The sequence below is a fragment of the Plasmodium vinckei genome, assembly GCF_900681995.1.
Source record: "Plasmodium vinckei vinckei genome assembly, chromosome: PVVCY_10".
Taxonomy (NCBI): Eukaryota; Apicomplexa; class Aconoidasida; order Haemosporida; family Plasmodiidae; genus Plasmodium; species Plasmodium vinckei.
The window spans coordinates 528,653-547,918 of NC_051302.1; the positions used below are offsets into that span (position 1 = coordinate 528,653).

The 19,266-nt window shown below is 22.6% G+C and overlaps 3 protein-coding genes across 3 annotated transcripts; 2 read left to right on the forward strand and 1 right to left on the reverse strand.

The window, feature by feature from the left end:
- Positions 1-2,708: 2,708 nt before the first annotated feature.
- PVVCY_1001320 (conserved Plasmodium protein, unknown function) lies at positions 2,709-10,016 on the forward strand (the record flags this gene model as incomplete). Its single annotated transcript, XM_008625585.1, has 1 exon — positions 2,709-10,016. The coding sequence occupies one exon, from the start codon at positions 2,709-2,711 to the stop codon at positions 10,014-10,016; it is 7,308 nt and encodes a 2,435-aa protein (XP_008623807.1).
- A 1,854-nt stretch (positions 10,017-11,870) lies between these two features.
- PVVCY_1001330 (conserved Plasmodium protein, unknown function) lies at positions 11,871-13,166 on the forward strand (the record flags this gene model as incomplete). The annotated part of the gene is made up of 1 exon (XM_008625586.1): positions 11,871-13,166. One exon carries the CDS (start codon positions 11,871-11,873, stop codon positions 13,164-13,166), a length of 1,296 nt encoding a protein of 431 aa, XP_008623808.1.
- A 742-nt stretch (positions 13,167-13,908) lies between these two features.
- PVVCY_1001340 (selenide water dikinase, putative) lies at positions 13,909-16,911 on the reverse strand (the record flags this gene model as incomplete). The annotated part of the gene is made up of 1 exon (XM_008625587.1): positions 13,909-16,911. One exon carries the CDS (start codon positions 16,909-16,911, stop codon positions 13,909-13,911), a length of 3,003 nt encoding a protein of 1,000 aa, XP_008623809.1.
- Positions 16,912-19,266: the final 2,355 nt, after the last annotated feature.

Below are 19,266 nucleotides of genomic sequence, written 5' to 3' on the forward strand. Positions count from 1 at the left end.
ATGTGCTATACACAAGAGGAATATTTATAAGTATTCATACGTCTGCACACACACAAGCACATATATACATATATATATTATACATGCATATATATATATAAATAATTTATATATATATGTATGTATATTTTTTAATTTTCACAATAACATAAATTTATAAGCATTTATATTTTTATATATAGAAACTTCTTTTGTGAAAAGATTCCTCTGCAATTGCTGTTCCATTTATTTCCATTTTATGTGCATATGCATACATATATAAATGCATATATATCAATATACTTACACAAATATTTGTGTAAGGGAACCTTTATTTCTTTTGTATGATTTCCCGCTTTATCCATGTAATTTAGAATTATCATATTTATATATAATATATTATTAGTATGTATATATATGCATATTTTCTTTTTCTTTTTTTCTTATCATTGTTTCATTATATTTATCATTGCTCATTATAATCTTTCATTTACATAATAACATATTTTAATTAAAATTGTTAATTTTAATTAAAGGCTTTATTTTCAAAAATTATTAAGGTATTGGAAATTATTTAATTATAAAAATTAAAATACCAATTATGTATTTTATGATATATAAATATGTGTATATATATAAATTATATATGCGTATGTAATAATTATATGCACAAGCGCTTTAGTAGGATGTTCCCATAACGTTTTTTTATCATGCTTATAAAAAAAATGTGAAATAAATAATAATATGTAAAAATAATAAGCTATAAAAAAGGAGAAAGGGAGAGAAAATAAGCAAATAATGTCATGAGAATTATGAATGAAAATAAATAAAACAATAGATAAATAAAAAATTTAGAAATGAAAATATCGAATTATGAATAACACAATAATATGATATAGTAAAAAAGTAATAAAAATTATAGTAAAAAGTATAAAAAAAAATAAGCAATTATAAAAAAATTGCACTAATTTTGTAATAGTCAATAAATGGATATGGGTATGGTAATATTGATTAAGGAAAAAAAAAACATCTTTACAAAATAGAACGCATATAATATAAAAATGTTTATATTTTTTATGTATAGTGAAATACGTGCATACATATATATGAATTATGTATTTTTTTCATATTCTCATAATATATTTTGAAATATACTAAAAATTAAAAAAAAAGCGAAAAAAAATAAATAATATTATATAACCCACAGCGGTAAAAACACTATACTATATAATGCAATATTATAGCATGTATTATTATAACTGGCATATAGGATTATAAATTAATTGTTTCTTATATTGTTATAGGACCATGTATGCATAATATATTATGTGCTCAAAGGAGGCTCTACCTTCATTATTTTTTTTTTTTTTTTAATTAGATAATAATACAACGTATATATAGTAAAAAATATCTTTCCTGGTATATTTTTTTTTTTGAAATATATAAAAAAAATTTTTAAGGTTTATCTTTTTTATATTTAATTTTTAAAAATTGTTTAATAAACAATTTGTATTCTATTCATTTATTTTATTATTTTTTTTAAATAAAATGTCATTTTTTCCATATTATATTATGAATACAAATACATAGAGGTATAGATTAAATGCATACTTATTATATATATGATTAAATACATATATTTTCGTATTTATATATTTATTCGAATCTATTTATATTCATTTTATTGTAAATTAAGATATATTCTATATATGTATTTATGCTATATATTGACCATTACAACATTATTATACATATATGTCTTGGGGATTGACAATTTCGGGAATATTGTATTTTTATATTATATTCTGTTAGACTTAAATTTGTGCTATCGCTTTTTAATTATAAATACAGATCCATTAACATACAAAATGGAATGATATATCAGAAAAAATATTTTAAATGTTTTTTTTTTTTATTTTGGATTATTTTTATTTTTTATTCAACCACAAAAAATAAATAAACAAATAAATAAATATAACATCCCTTATATGTTTAATTTTTTATGTTGTTAAAATGTCGAATTGTAATTATAAACAATTGGCATTATTGTTTGTTTTTCAATATTATTAACAAAGGCATTATTGCTTTTATAAATGTTTTTTTTTTTCATTTCATTTATTTTTTTTTTAATACAATTTTCCTTATACAATTAAGCACCCAAAAAATAAATCCCCAAAATATACTTAAAAATAATAAACGACACAAAAGAATGTTATATACGATGTGTGAAGTATGAGGGTATACAACATCTTATACCTGTTTTAATATATATAAATATATATATATATTCATATCTTGTATTATACTGTGAAACGTCGTTTAAATGCCCTTTCTGCATTTTATTGCCTTTTGTGCCTTTATTTATTTGTTTATTATATAATTTATTCCATGGTTATTTTTTTTATATATATCATAGTTAAAATAAGTATAGATAACGATATTCACAATATACATTTATATAAACATGTCTACTGATATGGTTGTGTACTTATTTAAAAAAATATATTAATAATATATATTTTCTTATATATATACATGTATATTCGTTTTCATAAATATGCATGTAGCATATATATGTATATAAATAATGCCCATGCGTAATTACATGTAAATGTAAGATTCAAATATGCATGGTTGACATTGAAAATATGTATTTTTATATTTGTTTGCGTATAGTAGAGTACAATATATTGTTGTAATTTTTTTTTTTACAAAATTATACAAAAACTATGAATCTATTCTCTAAAACTGGAATAAATACTGATAATATAAATTTATGTGAATCATATTATTCAAAAAATGCGAATAAAAATAACAACGATGATATAATTAGTAGTATGGATTTATCGGATAATAACACGATAAAAAAATATAATAGGTTTGGAAGGGGGTATAAAAATAATATTAGTGATGGTGATATACACTCAGAAAATGGATATTATTCTAATGACAATCTTTATAATTCCGTGAAAAATTTTTATAATAATCTTTCTAACAAAAATAAGGAAGGTATAGAAAATATAGAGAGTAATTATTTCGAATATTTAAATAAAAATGAATACAATGGTGATAATTATGATAACTTCCCAGTAGAAGAATATATAAGTAATATTAAAAAAAAGGACATACCGGGTTTTAAGCAATATTTAAAGAAATTCATAAACAACTCAATGAATAATGATGAAGAAAGAATTAGAATAAAAAAGGAAAAAATATATGAAAAAATACCCATAACAAATAATGATTACATGGAAAATGAATATTTGAAGAACATTAATGAAAATAATATTAATGATGCTATACTTAAATATAATAGTTTAATTAATTCTTCTAATTTTTTGGAACCTTTTAATGATGGAGAATATCGAAATGACTATGATAATTTTGACTTATTTGGAATTAATAAAACACAGATGCCTTTAAATAATATGGATTTATTTGAAAATGAGAAAGATGGAGAAATATATATAGAGGAAGATTACGAAGAGTTAGAGAGGGAAACAAAACCAAAAAGAGGAAGGCGAAAAAAAAATACAAAACCAACTAAATCAAAAAGTAGAAAAAGTCAAAGCTTTATAGATGATCAAATAGCTGATGAAAGTTGGAAAAAATCCAATAGTAATGAATCTAAATTTATAGAAGATGAAGAATCTATTATGAAAAGAAAAAGTATATTAGAAGATACAAGGGAAAATTATATACACAACGAAGAAAATGAAGATTTGGAATATAACGAAAAAAATTATTACTATAAAAAATATTTAATAAATAATATATTTTCTAATATATCAAAAATTGTATCCAATAATAATAATGAAGAAATATATGAAGAAAATGATGACGGAATAACAAATTTTATTTCGTCAAAAAACATGAATCGCAATAATGAAGAAGTTTTAGAAGTATTCCCTTCTCACCAAAATTTGAACGTTTTACAGAATTTTGAAAATAGTTATAAACAAAATGTAGGCAGCGATAATGCTAGATATAACAAAAAATACTATTCTATCAAAGAAGAAAATAATCCAGATAGTAATAGTAGTAATAATGGAAATAATATCCGTGATAATTATAATAACTACACTAACTACAATGATAGATACAATAATACATCGAAAAATCCAATGAGAAAGAATTCCAAAAATTTTTCAGATGATAATAAAAATGAATATAATAATATTAAAAATTATTATGAGTATAAGAAATGTTTTGATAAAATAAACGAAAATCTTTGTGTCGATTCTGATGTTAATAGTACTAAAAAATCGAATTACTTACATGCCCCAAGTATTACTACTTCTATTTCTAAAACCCGAACAAACACAAATAATACCATTAACGATGATTTGAATAACAATATAAGTAACGAATATATTTTAAACGGAAAACATGGTTATAATAAACATGAGAAAATTTTAAGTAGCTATATGTGTGACAAACATATTAATTCAAGTGATATAAATAATTTTCGTAATAATAATCATTATTTAAATATAAGAACAAATAGTAATGAACTGATTAGTAATAAAGAAGATGTAGAAAATTATTATTCAATGATGCAACATATTTCCAAAAAAGGTAATCAGTATGCATCAGATAGTGATGATAATTCCAATAATCTTCCCAAAAATATACAAATAAATTCTTTTTATAACAAATTAAATCATGATAATAATGGTCGTAATACAATTAATAATAAACCAGAACATTTTTACAACTATATGTTTGAAAATAGTTCTAGCAATACTAATAATTTTGATAATATAAATTCTGATACCAATATAAACGGCACAATTAAAGATAGTAACATGGATAGTACCATCGAAAATAATGTAAATAATAATCTCAATAATAAATTTAGTAATAATTATTTTCTAGGAACAAATATGGGTAATAAAAACGGCCAAAATAATACCTGTAATTATCCACACCATGAAATACAATCAGCCGAAAAAAATATAATAAGAAACAGCCAGATTTGTGATACCCACTATAATATTCTTAATAATTACAGTAAAACTCATAATTGTGATATAAATATGAAGCATTCAAATGGGCCGAATGAAAAAGTTTATTCATGCCGTAGAGGTGACGAAGAAATTATCAAAAAAAACAACCCCTCTCTATGTAAAATATGGGAGGAAGAAGAGGAAGAGCCTCAACAAGGCGAGGACGAAATGAACGAAGAGCGTGAAAACGGTACTGATCACTATAATAATATGCATATTTCCAGTAGGCGTAGCAAATGTATACATAACATTAACATGCATAGTAGAAAAGGATCACATATGAATGGAGGAAGTTTACCACTTCCTTTTTTAAAGTATGAAAACATGAATAGTAAAATCATGGGGAATAAATCCATTAGTATCCCCAAGATTCATAATCTGAACAATACACACAAACATCACCACTATATTATAAACAATCAAAACAATGAGAGCATATATCCCAATTATAGCGACAAAAATAATATAAGTTCAAACTTTTCGAACGATGAAAAAAGTTTTGAAAAAAAAAAAAAAAATGAAAATAACATTTTACAAAATATGGGTATGCACATTTTAAAAAACAATGACATTAACATTGAAGATGATAGTGGTGATAATATTAGCAGCAATAATTTTGGGGATAATTACCTTAATGAGGAAAGTGAAAATAATTTAATAAAAAATCGTTTGGATACACACTCAAAGGATAATTATATTGACAAAAAATTACAATTAATATTAGAAGAAAAAAAAACAAATAGGGACATTGAAAATCAATTAATTTCGATGCCAAGTAATAATATATACAATATTAGGAATAAAAAAAACGAGGGGGAATACGATTATTATATGAATAATTCAGATACCGAAAAAATAAATTTTAAAAATACTATTGAAAATTATAATTATTCGAACGAAATCGCTAGAGGAAGGGCACTTGAGTCCATACCTTCCGGGGTCGCATTACCATTACCGAATGGCTGGATAAATAAACAAAAATTAAGTGTAAGTAAAAAGATTGAAATTGTCAAAAAAAATGAAAATAATAACGACCGAAAAGTTATTCGCAATTTATCAAATATTGTCCCCAATAAATACTTTGAATATTTTAACAATTCCTTTTTGCAAAAAAATAATAATTTTTGTTTGCATCATCTAAAGTTGTTTAATTTAAATAAATTGAATGAAAATAAAAAATTAAAAGAACAAAATTTATTAAATATAAATAATAATAATTATAATAGCATTGTAAGTCATATAAACAAAAATATATGTGAAAATAAAAGGAACACACTCGATAATAGACGAAATAATATCAAAAATATTAGTAGTGACGATAATAATGACGAAAGTCAATCCATTAATTTAAAAAAAAAAATTAATAAAATAAATAGCGATAAATATTATAATTTTATTGCCAGTTTTAAAAGACCAGAATATGTGTGTGATAAACATAAAATGATGCTCGAGAATCTTAATAAAAATGCTTTCAATAAGCACGAACTTAATATGCCAACAGAAATAAATCGATACAATCATCCTGATGAGTATATTGTGAATGAAAATAAAATAAATAATTTGGAGTCAGAAGAGAAATTAATGCCAAATATAAGAAATGAAGAATATTTTTATAATTATGATTTAAGTAATGAAGAAGATGAACAAAATGAATATGAAAATGATATTGACAATAGTTATATTGGTGGAATGAGAAAGAGAAATAAAAATGAGCACTTTCAAGATCACAACATTTTTAACAGAACATTTGTATTGCCAAAAAGGAAAATTATACATTCGGATTTAGTTCATCATTTTAATAAAAATAAATTAGAAGAAATGCATGAAGAAAATAGTAAATATTATATGTACAATAAATATAATTTAAATAAAAATAGAGGACGAAAAAAAAGCATTTCTCCAGTTGCAAATAATTATGAATGCAATATCAAAAATGAATATGATGACAACAATATAAAACCAAATTCAGGAAATGAAGACAAAATTGGTAATACTGAGGATAATAATAACGAAAATATTAAAATTGAAAATAACAATAAATATTATGATGATAATTATTATAATACAGATGATAATGAAGAAGAAGAGTATAATGATAGTTCTCTTTGCAATCAAAATGAATTGAAAAAAATATCTCAAATTGAAAATATAATATCTAGAAAGATGAGATCAAAAAAAAATCGTGATCCTAACAATCCTATGAATGAATCATATGATGATGATGAAAGTGAGTTATATAATAATATTGAATTTGATCGAATTAAAATTGATAATATTCTTGCTGGTACAATAAATTTAGAAGATAAAAATGAAAATTTAATTAATAATATACTAGAATTGGAAAGACGAAAATATACAATTAACTGTATTATAGACACATTACGAAAGGACAATAATACTGAAAATATGATAGATAGCAAAAAAGAGTTGAAAAATAGAATTAATCCAAGCATTTATGAATTATATTCAGATAAATATAATTATAATATATATAATACAAAAATGTGTGTAAATTATTTTCTAGATGAAAAATTGCATTCACCTGAAAATAAAGAATTTATACAACAATTCTTTGTTGAAAAAACTACTAAAAATGTTTATTTTGTACAAGTGTTTAAAAATAAAAATAAGGGTCAAAAGAATAATAAAGACAGTCCTCGTATGAGTGCCAAAGTGGGCAATAACAGTGAAATTCATAATAATAATTTTGAAAATAAAAATATGACCATTAACCAAGTTTACAGTGAGGAAAAAACTCCAGTATTGCAGCATTCAAACAAAATATTCGAAGAAAAATACAATAGTTTTGTTAAAAATAAATTAAATGAAAAAAGTTTTAGTACATTTCCATCAAATACATGTTCTGAGGATACAAAAAATCCAAGTGTCGATTTCTCAGAAATGATGGATAAAAATGAAGATGAAGAGAAACAAGACGAGAATTATACAAACTCTGGCATAGAAGATAATCATACTGATCAAGAAAAAGTAAAAGAGGATGATAGAAATGAGGATAAGATAAATGAAAACAATAATACTCCAAGCAAAGCTGAATATTTTAATTACCAATTAGGGCTGCTAATAGACAAATTTTATAAATTTAGCAAAAATAATCGTGAAATGGATAAAAAAGAAACCGAAGAAGATGAAAAAAAGAAGACACCTCGAAATGAAAATGATCAAAATTTCTTCGATGAATATAAAATGTATATTGAACAAAATAAACAAATCGAAAAAAATGAGGTAAACTATCTCGAAATCAAAGATACACAAAAAATTCAAATGAATCGAGATAGGCACAATATTGAAGGAGAAAAGGTCGAAAATAAAAATATATTGAATCAAGAAACAATAGTACGAAATCTTGGAGAACCAAACGAATTTGAAATGATTCAAACTAATAAACAAAAAAAAGATGATGAGAATTATGAGAAAAATAATTTTTCTTTAGAAGGAAAATTAAATATAAATCCAAAAATAGGAGAACTAGATGAACTAGACGAAATAGATGAAATAGAGGATATTAGAGAATATAAAAGGGAACTAAACGACGATAATATAGAAATTGAAAAAAATAAATTACAAGATTTGTCTATACAACCAAATTTATATGGTATAATAAGAAATGAAACAAATTATATGCTTTTTGAGGATGAAGGAGTTGATGATGATGATGATGACGATGATGAAGAAGAAGAAGAGGAGGAAGAAGAAGAAGAATATGATGATGATGAGGAGGAGGAAGAGGAAGACGACGAAGAAGAGGACGAAAATAATACAATAATAGAAGAAATAAACAATATAGAGGAATATAACAAAATTAATGATAACGATCAAACTAAAAAAAATAGTATTGAGCAAGAGCATACTTTGAAAACTGAAAATAATACGGATTATGATAAATACAGTATAAACATAATTGATGATAAGAATATTGTTGAGGAGACAATGAAAAGTGACATTAACAAACAAAATATACCATTTTGTGATAGAAATCATATTTTTTTAAAAAAAGAAGATAATATTACAGAAATAAAAGAAGACAATGGTGAATTCAAAAATAATGCAGATATAAATATTAGTAATTTAGAAGAAGATAAAAGAAAAATGGAAGAATTTGTAAATAGTTTTCAAGAAAATCAAAATAAAATGATGAACGATATAAAAATTAAAACTGAAAATGAATTTGAATATTCTGAAAATAGCAATCTGAGTTATAAAGATAAACATTATTATAATGAATATGCACCCAATTTTGATAAATTTGAAAAAACTCATGAATTAAATACTTACAGAAATGAAACTAGCTTAGTAAATTATAAAAATGAAGAAAATAATGACATAAAAAATACACAAAATAATAATAATACTGAAAATGGTAATTTCAAAGATAATGGGAATATATGTCATAATAATAACTATGTTGATGTTAACCAAAACAATCAAATAAATCATGAAAATAAAAGCACAGAATTGGATATTAAAAACTTACTCAATAGTGATAATAATTTATTTAAAAGCATAAACGGAAAAAATATATTTATAAAAGATATGGTAAATGAAAATAGTCAATATGCACATGATTATTGTGATATTGAAGATAATGTAAAATATAAAATGTTAGATCAATCAAAAAAAGATAAAATAGAGATAATAAAAACTAAAATAAAAAAAAACAAAAAATTAACCAAAGACGATTTCAAATTGTTATCTGAAGTATTACATCATAAATTCTTATTAAATGAAATAAGTGCTATTGGTAATTACAAAGTAAATTGTAAAAATTCCTATGGTATATTGGAGCTCGAAGAATATAAATTACAAAAAGAAACACAAGGTATGACTTGTGATTGTTTATCAATTGGATTAACAACATACGAAAAAGAGTTTTTACATGAGTTTCAACTGTTTATGCCTGATGTAAATATTATGGATGATAAAAATATTTTATATATATTGAGGCATTCAAAAGATGAGAAAAAATGTGTTTTTATGCCCTTTTTAGAGGAAAACAAAACTGCCTTGTAATGTTTTATTTGTGTCATAATAAAAATAAAACGATATAGATATATGGAATTTTCCATCATTGCCTATATTATCGTTATTATTATTTATTACGTTTGTACAATTTGGGAATTATATATAGTTATACTACATCTCAATGATGTTATAAAAAAAGGAATGTCTCGTGTAGCAACTATATATAAAATATACATGTAAATATGCTGATAGAAAATAGCATGAATGATATATAGATAGAAAACTATCTATTGCAAATTAAAGCGTATGAGAAATAACTAAGTTTGAACGTAGCAAACCGTAATCATATAATAAAAAGCCGTTTACTATCCGCTATAAGTCTTAATCAGTATCCGATTAAATAAATAGATATTGAAATATTATACATAAATATTGGGCACGTAGAGAAAAACTAACAGATATATTCCCTGCATATTAACATTATATAGCTATATATCCATATATGCACAAATGCACATATGATGATACCCAAAATTGTCATGAAATACAATGTAACTTTAAATTAAAAAAAGTATACAAAATAAAATTTAAATTATATACACCAATTATTTGTGAACAATTTTCCAAGCCATTTTTTATTTCATTAAAGAATTATATATATATTTATATATATTTCAATTTTCGTTTTTTTTGTGTTTTGTCTCAACATTTCATACTTATCAATATGCTTATTTATATATTTGTATGTATACATATGGTATAAAAACGTTATATGTAATTTTATAGTAAGCAAAAAAGCTTCACAAAAATTCCACATTACGAAATTTATATATGTATACTCCGGTGATATACATAATTGTTTTATTCTATATATTGTTTTTATTTTTTAAGTTATATGACTAATTTTTCGTGGTATATTTTTTTACTATGCATACGTAATAAAATTTGAAGATAATTATACATCATGTATGCATATATTATTATATTTTTTTCTTTGTTGAAATTTATTTTTAAAAAATATAGGTTTTATTGTTTTTTTCATGTATTAAAAAACTTTAAAAAATAAAAAGGAAAAATTTAAACGTCATGATAAAATATTTAATAAATAATAATATTATCATATTTATAAAGAATGTATAGGCGAAGCAAATTAAGTATTTAAAAGTATATGCGTAGTTTCGTTTTGTATGCAGTGAAAATAAATAGGTACAAAATTGAAAACCGATTATTGGAATTATAATATGCATAATATATAAAATATACTTATATATAATATTCAAATAAGCAAATGATATATCCTTTTTTATTGTACAATTTTATTTCATGTGAAATTTCGGAAAATAATACAACGGTTAAAAAATAGAAAACACAAAATATAAAAATCGACAAAAAGATATTATAAAATTAATTATTTATTAAAATGCAGTGATTTTATTGTTTTTAAAACTCATTGTAAAATATTTGTAAAATTATATTTATATATTTTTAATTTGTTAAAATATTTAAAAAAATAATGAATTCCTTTTATATCGAATTCGTTGTTTTTATTTTGAATTCATTCATAAGCACTTACCCGTGCATTTAAGCATATTTGTGTAACCCCATTCATGCAGTGTATAAATATGAAAAATTGCATACTATATATTCATTCATTTCGAACAAATTGTCATTTTTTTTAAACTTCTTGGGTTCATGCTGCTAAAGAGTATATTTCAAGAATAGAAAGAATTATATCTAGCGGTATAGTCTCATTATATATGTTTATATTTCATATATATCAAACATATAGTTTGTTTAGTTTATTTTTTTTTTTTTTTGCGATTCTTTATATTTTGGGATTAGTCCTATTTTGTATGATACATATTAATGTAAAATCTAATGAAACAGTAACTTTTATTGAGTATGTTTTCCTCTCCTTTCGGGTTTTTGATTGTACTGTTTGCGTTTGCTAACTTATTTGTCTGCTATTTAAGCGATGAATTTGAAAGAGTTGAGTATGATCAAAAATTGACAAGAATCAAATATTATGATTCTCCCAAGCATATTGATAAAGACTATTTATATAAGCATGTAGCCAAGCCAATATTTCAAGAATTAATCGTGACCGTAAAAATCGATAAAAATGACCCATCTAACGATGTAATAAGTTTAGCAAAAAAAAATAGTTATATAAAAATAGTAGGAGATTGGGCTAAATATCCAAAAATTAAGGATAATATGATATGTTTGGCATTTGTACAAAAAAAACATGTAAAAGGAAATAAACAACAACTATGTTCAGACGCAGATTTTACATCAAAGGATACTTACAAAGTATGTTATAAAGAAAATAACTATTCTATAAAAAGTTTATTTTTATACTTTGAATTATCTCAAAGTTATTTTAAGAAATTGTTTTCATCATACAATATACCAGTAATAGTTAATATAGATAATACGATAGTTAATTATACTAATAATAATAATGTAAAAGATGAAAAACCAGTTCTAGATTTATTTGTATGTTATAAATCTGATATTGAACCCCCTTACTGTTTAGGAAAAGTTATATTTAATTCTTATCCAAAAGATATAGAAAATGATATGAATGATTATAATACTATTTATACTAAATCATTTTTAACGTCCAATTGGGACTATTCAATTTTTATTCAAGCAGAATATTTAACGAAATATAATAGAGTAGCATTTTTTAGAATACCTCATGAAATTAATAAAGATAATGAAAAAAAAAATAAATGTGCACCATTTTGGAATTATGCTATATTAGGTTCAGGTCCAACATATAAATTAATAAGAGACCCCAAATCTGTAATAACAAAAAGTGGTATACAATACTTTTTTACAAATAATAAGAACAAGCCTCATTATTATATACCATATATTAAAGATAGTGACTTACAAGTTAATGATAGTTATGCGATTTGTTTATATTCTGACGAAAATGATTTTGAAGGAATAGAGCTCGTAAATGTACACTTTTATATTAACATAGCAGATTCTATTATTATAATATTTTTAATTATTTTTATCATTGTGTTTATACCACTTATTTTTTCACTAACCTATTTATGTGCCATCTTAAAAATTAACAATCTTAAGGTAAAAATGCAAAAATTAAAATTATTAAACAGAAAAGATGAAATTGAAGATAGGCTTAAAAAGGAATTAAATTTGAATCAGTACGAATGCGCATAGTTTCGTCTTCCGAAAAAATAGTCAAACGAAAAAAAACAAGACATAAATCCGCGTAGCTATATATTTGATGCATTAATTTTACAATGAATACGATTTATAAGTTGCATGAGAGCTACATGAGCTTATGCACCCGAATAGCAAGGATATATTTTTTATAAAATTATATGATGAATAAGACGATGCTTTCAAGAACCAACACCCCTTATATACACTTATGTATATTATTTTTGTTGTGTATTAACTTGAATTTGATATCTTTCCTTTTTTTTATTTTTGTTTCTTTTTTTATATGTTTTTTTTAATACGCTTTTCAATTTATTAAGAGAGAAGTATCTCTTACTAATAATTTCAAGTTTTATATGTATCATTTTATTTTTTTTTTCATTCTTATAATATATAAGATAATAACATCGAAGCTTTATTTAATTCATGTTTGGTTGTTATTGCATTATTGTCCCATTATTATTGTGGCGTTATTTTAGTTAATTCATATAAATGACGCTAATTAATTATTCGTAATTATTGTTGTATATAATAAAACAAAAGAATTCTAATGTATTATTATTACATTTTTATATTATATTGTTTTGATGTTATTTTTTTACAAAATGTTTTTTTCATACACGCATTCACTAACTTATACACATAAAATAAATGATTTAAAAACTTCATAAAATACAAAAATATATATATATGCACATGCATATATACATATAAGCAAAATATAAAATTAAAAAATTGCTCAGCATTCTATGTAAATAGAATTTTCAGTATTAATATAATCATTTAGTGTTATTTGGTCTATGGATACATTTTGATACTTGTCATATTGCAAATTTATTATTTCTCCAATAATTGATGAGTTTTGATATCCCATATTTTTTAAATCTGATAAAATGGTATTAGCATGTTCTCTTTCTACAATTGCCATTAACCCTCCACTTGTTTGAGGATCAAATAAAATTCCATACTTATCATTTAGTATAGCATCATCTAAATTTATAATATTATTACATAAATAGTGATTTTTTTTATACATAGATGAATATATATTATTTTGTATGCATTCTTGTACTCCCTCTGCAATGTTAATTTTATTCAAATTGATCTTTGCGCCAATAAAATTTATATTTTCGACACCTGTATGTTTACTATCATTACTTTTTTGACTTATTTCATTATTTGATATATTATTACTTACATACTTTGTATAATATTCTCGTCTTGAGCATTTAATCATTTCATTTAAATGCCCTAATATTCCAAAACCGGTGACATCTGTACATGCCTTTGCATTATTTTTTAAAAAATATAAACCAGCTTTTCTATTTGATATTAACATTTCATCAAGGCAATTGTAAATCCATCTAGCTTTTGCTTTTTTAGATATATGTGCAGCCATAATGAACCCAAATCCAAACACCTTTGTTGTAATTATTACATCCCCTTGTTTTACTTCTATACTTCCTTTGGGCAAAAAGTGATATACTTCATTCAATTCATTTACTTTATTAATAGCAGTTTTCCGGTCGATAGAATTGTTACTAGCTTGATTCGTCTTATCTAATACACCTGCGACATTATTTTGTGATTTCCTAGTTTCTTCTTTATCTTTGTCATTTTTTTTTTTTTTTTTTATCTTCCCTGTTACAGCCAACCCAACATAATTTTCAGTTCCAGCACAAGTATGGCCCCCACTTAAGACACATTTTTCTTCTTTTAATTTTTGACAGCAACCGGTTAATATATTTTCTAATCTTTGTTGTAATTTTTTTTCAATATTATCCTTTATTATTAATACAGATAAAGCGCATATACCTGTTCCCCCCATGCTATAAATATCAGATAAACAATGAATAGCAATTACTTCTCCCAATATATATTCATCATCAATAAATGATTTAAAAAAATCTATTGTCTGAACAAGTGCGGGGCTTTCTTCACTTCTTTTTGATTTGCTATGAACAAATATACAGCAATCATCGCAACCTTCTACCCCCAAATATACATTAGGTGATGTATATATATTTAAAGATTTTAAAGAATTTGATAAAACATTTGATGGCACTTTTGATCCACATCCTCCACATGTATTCCTATTTATTATTTTACCTATACTTTCTTTTATGTATAAATCAATTTTTTCACTTTTTTCTATATTAGTTATTTGTTTATTTTCAATTTTGGAGTTTTTAACAATTATTGTCCATTTTCCAGATTCACCTTTATGGGTCTTATTTTCATTTAGATCCTCTTCTACTTTGTTTGAAATTTGATAGGCCGTATTTTTCCTTATTATTAATCTTTTTTCATATTCTTTTTTATAAAAATCGTAAATATATTCAGGCAGCTCATTATTCGTTTTGCTATTCGAATTTTTATTTATGTCACTACAATTGTTTTTATCCTTTTCTTTACATGTATCAAGAAATTTGGAAGTTGAACTCTTTTGGTTATCACAGGATGGTATCTCTCTTTTGAAACTTTCATTTTTCTCAGCTTCTGTCCTTTTAACTTCTTCTATACTAATGTAGTCATTTTTAAACACACTATTATAAATATTTAAATATATAGTCCGACAAACCGTATAATCATTGTAATTATTTATTTGATTTAAAAAATATATATTATTGTCGTCTTTATATTGACAAAATGTGTTAATAGTATCACTATTTAATGGATTATATTTTGAATTATAAAAATAAGATGGATATTTTATGTTTGTTATATTTATGCATTCATTATAATTATACAATACTGTTTCGTTATCATTACAAACGCATTTTATTACATAATTATTGTCAACTTTATTAATACTTTCAACAGAACGTATAATTGCATAATTTTCACAAAAATCAATTTTTATTTCTTTATTATTTATATGTGTGTCTGGTTCTATATATATATATTTTATTTTTACATATGATGTTACATTTTTTATATTTTCAAGAATGGATCGATATAGCATTTTCCCTAAATCATTATTATCGCTTAATAGTAAAATTGAAATACAATTGTCATTTTTTTTATTTGCTTCCACATTTTTTATTTCAGATGGTAATACTATTCCTTGTCCAATATCATCAGCCTTGCCAATAGGAGTTGCAGACCCACCTTCAGTATCAAAATTAAATCCTGAAGCAACCTTATCATACATCAAAAAAATGTCTTCTACATATTTATCATTATATGAGAAAAAATTATAAAATTTTTTAATTGTTATATGCTCAGTAAAATAGGATTTCCATTTATAATAATTGTTTATAAAATTGCTATTATTTGGTTTCGACGATTGAATTAAGGATAAATATATAATGTGTATATAGTAAAAAAATAAATTTATATTTTTATAAGGATATATATTCATATTAGACAAATCCTTATTTAATAAATACGAACTTTTATAATCAAAATCACATAATAAATAATCATAGTTTAAATTATTTCGATCAGAATCAAAATGAATCGTTTTATTCACTGAATCGATATGATCAATTTTTTCGTTAATAAATAATATATTTCTTTCTTTGCAATATTTATATAAATCAAGATAGCTTTCTTTACATGCATTTATATTTTGAATATCCTTGTTTAAAAATATAAAACTATCCTTCGAAATTAATATTATATTTATCCCTTTTAATTCCCTATTCTCCAAAAAAATTTCGATAAACTTTTTACTCCGAATCCCAAATCCAATTACAACAATATCAACAACTGGATCTATTTTTTTACATATCCACATTGTGTATAGCTAGTTAAAGTAGTAATTTTGCTTTGATATGCTATAATATGTATAAATTATTTTGAATATATTTTCTTCAATTAATATCTATTGTTTGTTATTATTTTGTGTTTTATTTTTTTAAGATATTTCCCAAATAAATAAAACAAAAAATAAATGTCAATCGGAGGAAGATATATATTGGAAAAATTTAATACTAAATTGTAGGATGTAAAAATAAATGAAAAGTCACAAAAAATGAAATAACAAAATTAAGTATTTTTTTAAGAACATGCTTTGAGAAAGCAAGAAATTTCATAGTTAAAACATTTTTTTTATTTATAGCTACTTTTTAACATGCCTTTTTTAATCCTTTTCGACACCGTCATTGATAGGAAAATACATCAAACTAATGTAGAATAAAATATGATGTTATGCTATATTTTTTTCGTGAAATTGCTTATATAATAGGCACATACATTTTTTTTTAATTTTCACTATTTCCTTATATAAGCATATCACATACCTTTTATTATCAAGTAGTAATAATTTGTGTGGTATATTAATAGAAGGATTAATTCGAAGGAGAGAAAAAAAATAGTATAAAATGTAAAAATCTATTGCATGTGTATATTAATACGAAAAGTTATTTGTATAAAATTATAAATATATTTAATATAAGAAAATACATATTTGCCTTTTTCGACAAATATAAATAATTACATATATATTACACATTTATTTAGAATTGCTTATTTGGTATAAAATTTTAACGTCATAGAAAAAAAGATCTTTTATATTGTTTTAACAATTATCTTTTATTTTTGAATTACATTTTTGTGATAATATTAGAGATATTATATCGTTTCTATTTATGTATTTAATAAAACCTGAACTCAAATAGTTTAATCTATTTTAGATGATAACTGCTGAAATATTTATTAGCATGTACAAATTGAAAGTAATGCATTAGCATATGTCCAGAATGTGAAACATATGGTTGATGAACTGCAACCCAAAATGTTGTAATAAAAAAGTTAGTTACGAATAATTACACGAATAGAAAAACAAGACGAAAAAATAATTCAGACATATTTGATCGATGCAATATTATATATTTTTTCCTTTAATTTCATATGTATACGAAAATATAATGATCTTTTGTGAGTATTAGGACAGAATAAATGAACAAATATAGTAAATCATCAATATATTTTTTATTTTTATTAAAAAAAATATATATGATAAATATATATTGGATAGCACAAAAATTTTCCATACACCATACTATATATGTAAAAAATAAATAATAAAATAAAATTTTTTCAAATTAAAAAATTAAAATTTTAAAACGTTTTCAGGTATATTAAAATGGGTAAACATGATAAAGAAGTATATAGAAAAAAAAATTAACAAAAAATTTTTTAAAATCATATTTATTTGATAAAAACATTTTATATGATTACCATATAAATATATTTATTTTTCTGCGTTTCTTCTGACTTTATCTACGCGTACACATATATATATTAAAAAATAAAATAATAAAATATGTATAAAATAAAAACTCTACAATATTAAATTATGTTATTTAACATAAAATGATATCGATGAAAAAATATAATTAATTAAAAGAAACAAAATGATTAATTATATATTATACATACATAATAAAAAATAATAATGAAACAAATATCATAAATTAAATAAAAGATTCACAGTGAATGTACATTTACTCTGATATTTTCTAAATACATTTTTAAAAACTGTTTCATCATTTTCCTATTTTTGAAGTTGATAAAACATATTCGTTTTGCTATACTACATAGAGTTATTGTTTCTACAATATCTACAACTGCTATTATTATTATTATTGTTGTATTTTTTCAAGTGCAATATATATGTTTGTGACTATGCGTATACACAGTGTGGTTTTAATATAATTTTCATTTATTTAATTTGTTGGTAAAGCATGTTGCCATTTTTTTTCGTTTTTTTTCCTTATAGAAAATTAAAAATAAATATAAGATTCTGTCTTTATCTTAAATTGCATTATATCAAATAATATATTTCAGTATACTCCCCTATTTTATTTTGTTTTTCCGATTTGTTTACATATACGATATATGCATATATACATTTTTAATTTTCAATAGTTATATTAATTTTATTTTTGTTTTTGTTCTATGATATTTTAATGCTCCGTTAATGCTATTATAATACTATTCTCATGCTGATTTATCAATTATATATATAGCCACATATCAATCATTAATTTTAACTTGAAATATATATTACAATTGTGTGGATCAAGTTTCTATATTTCTCGCTTCCCTCACTTTTTTTCTGCATATACACAACATACATCAAATTCGT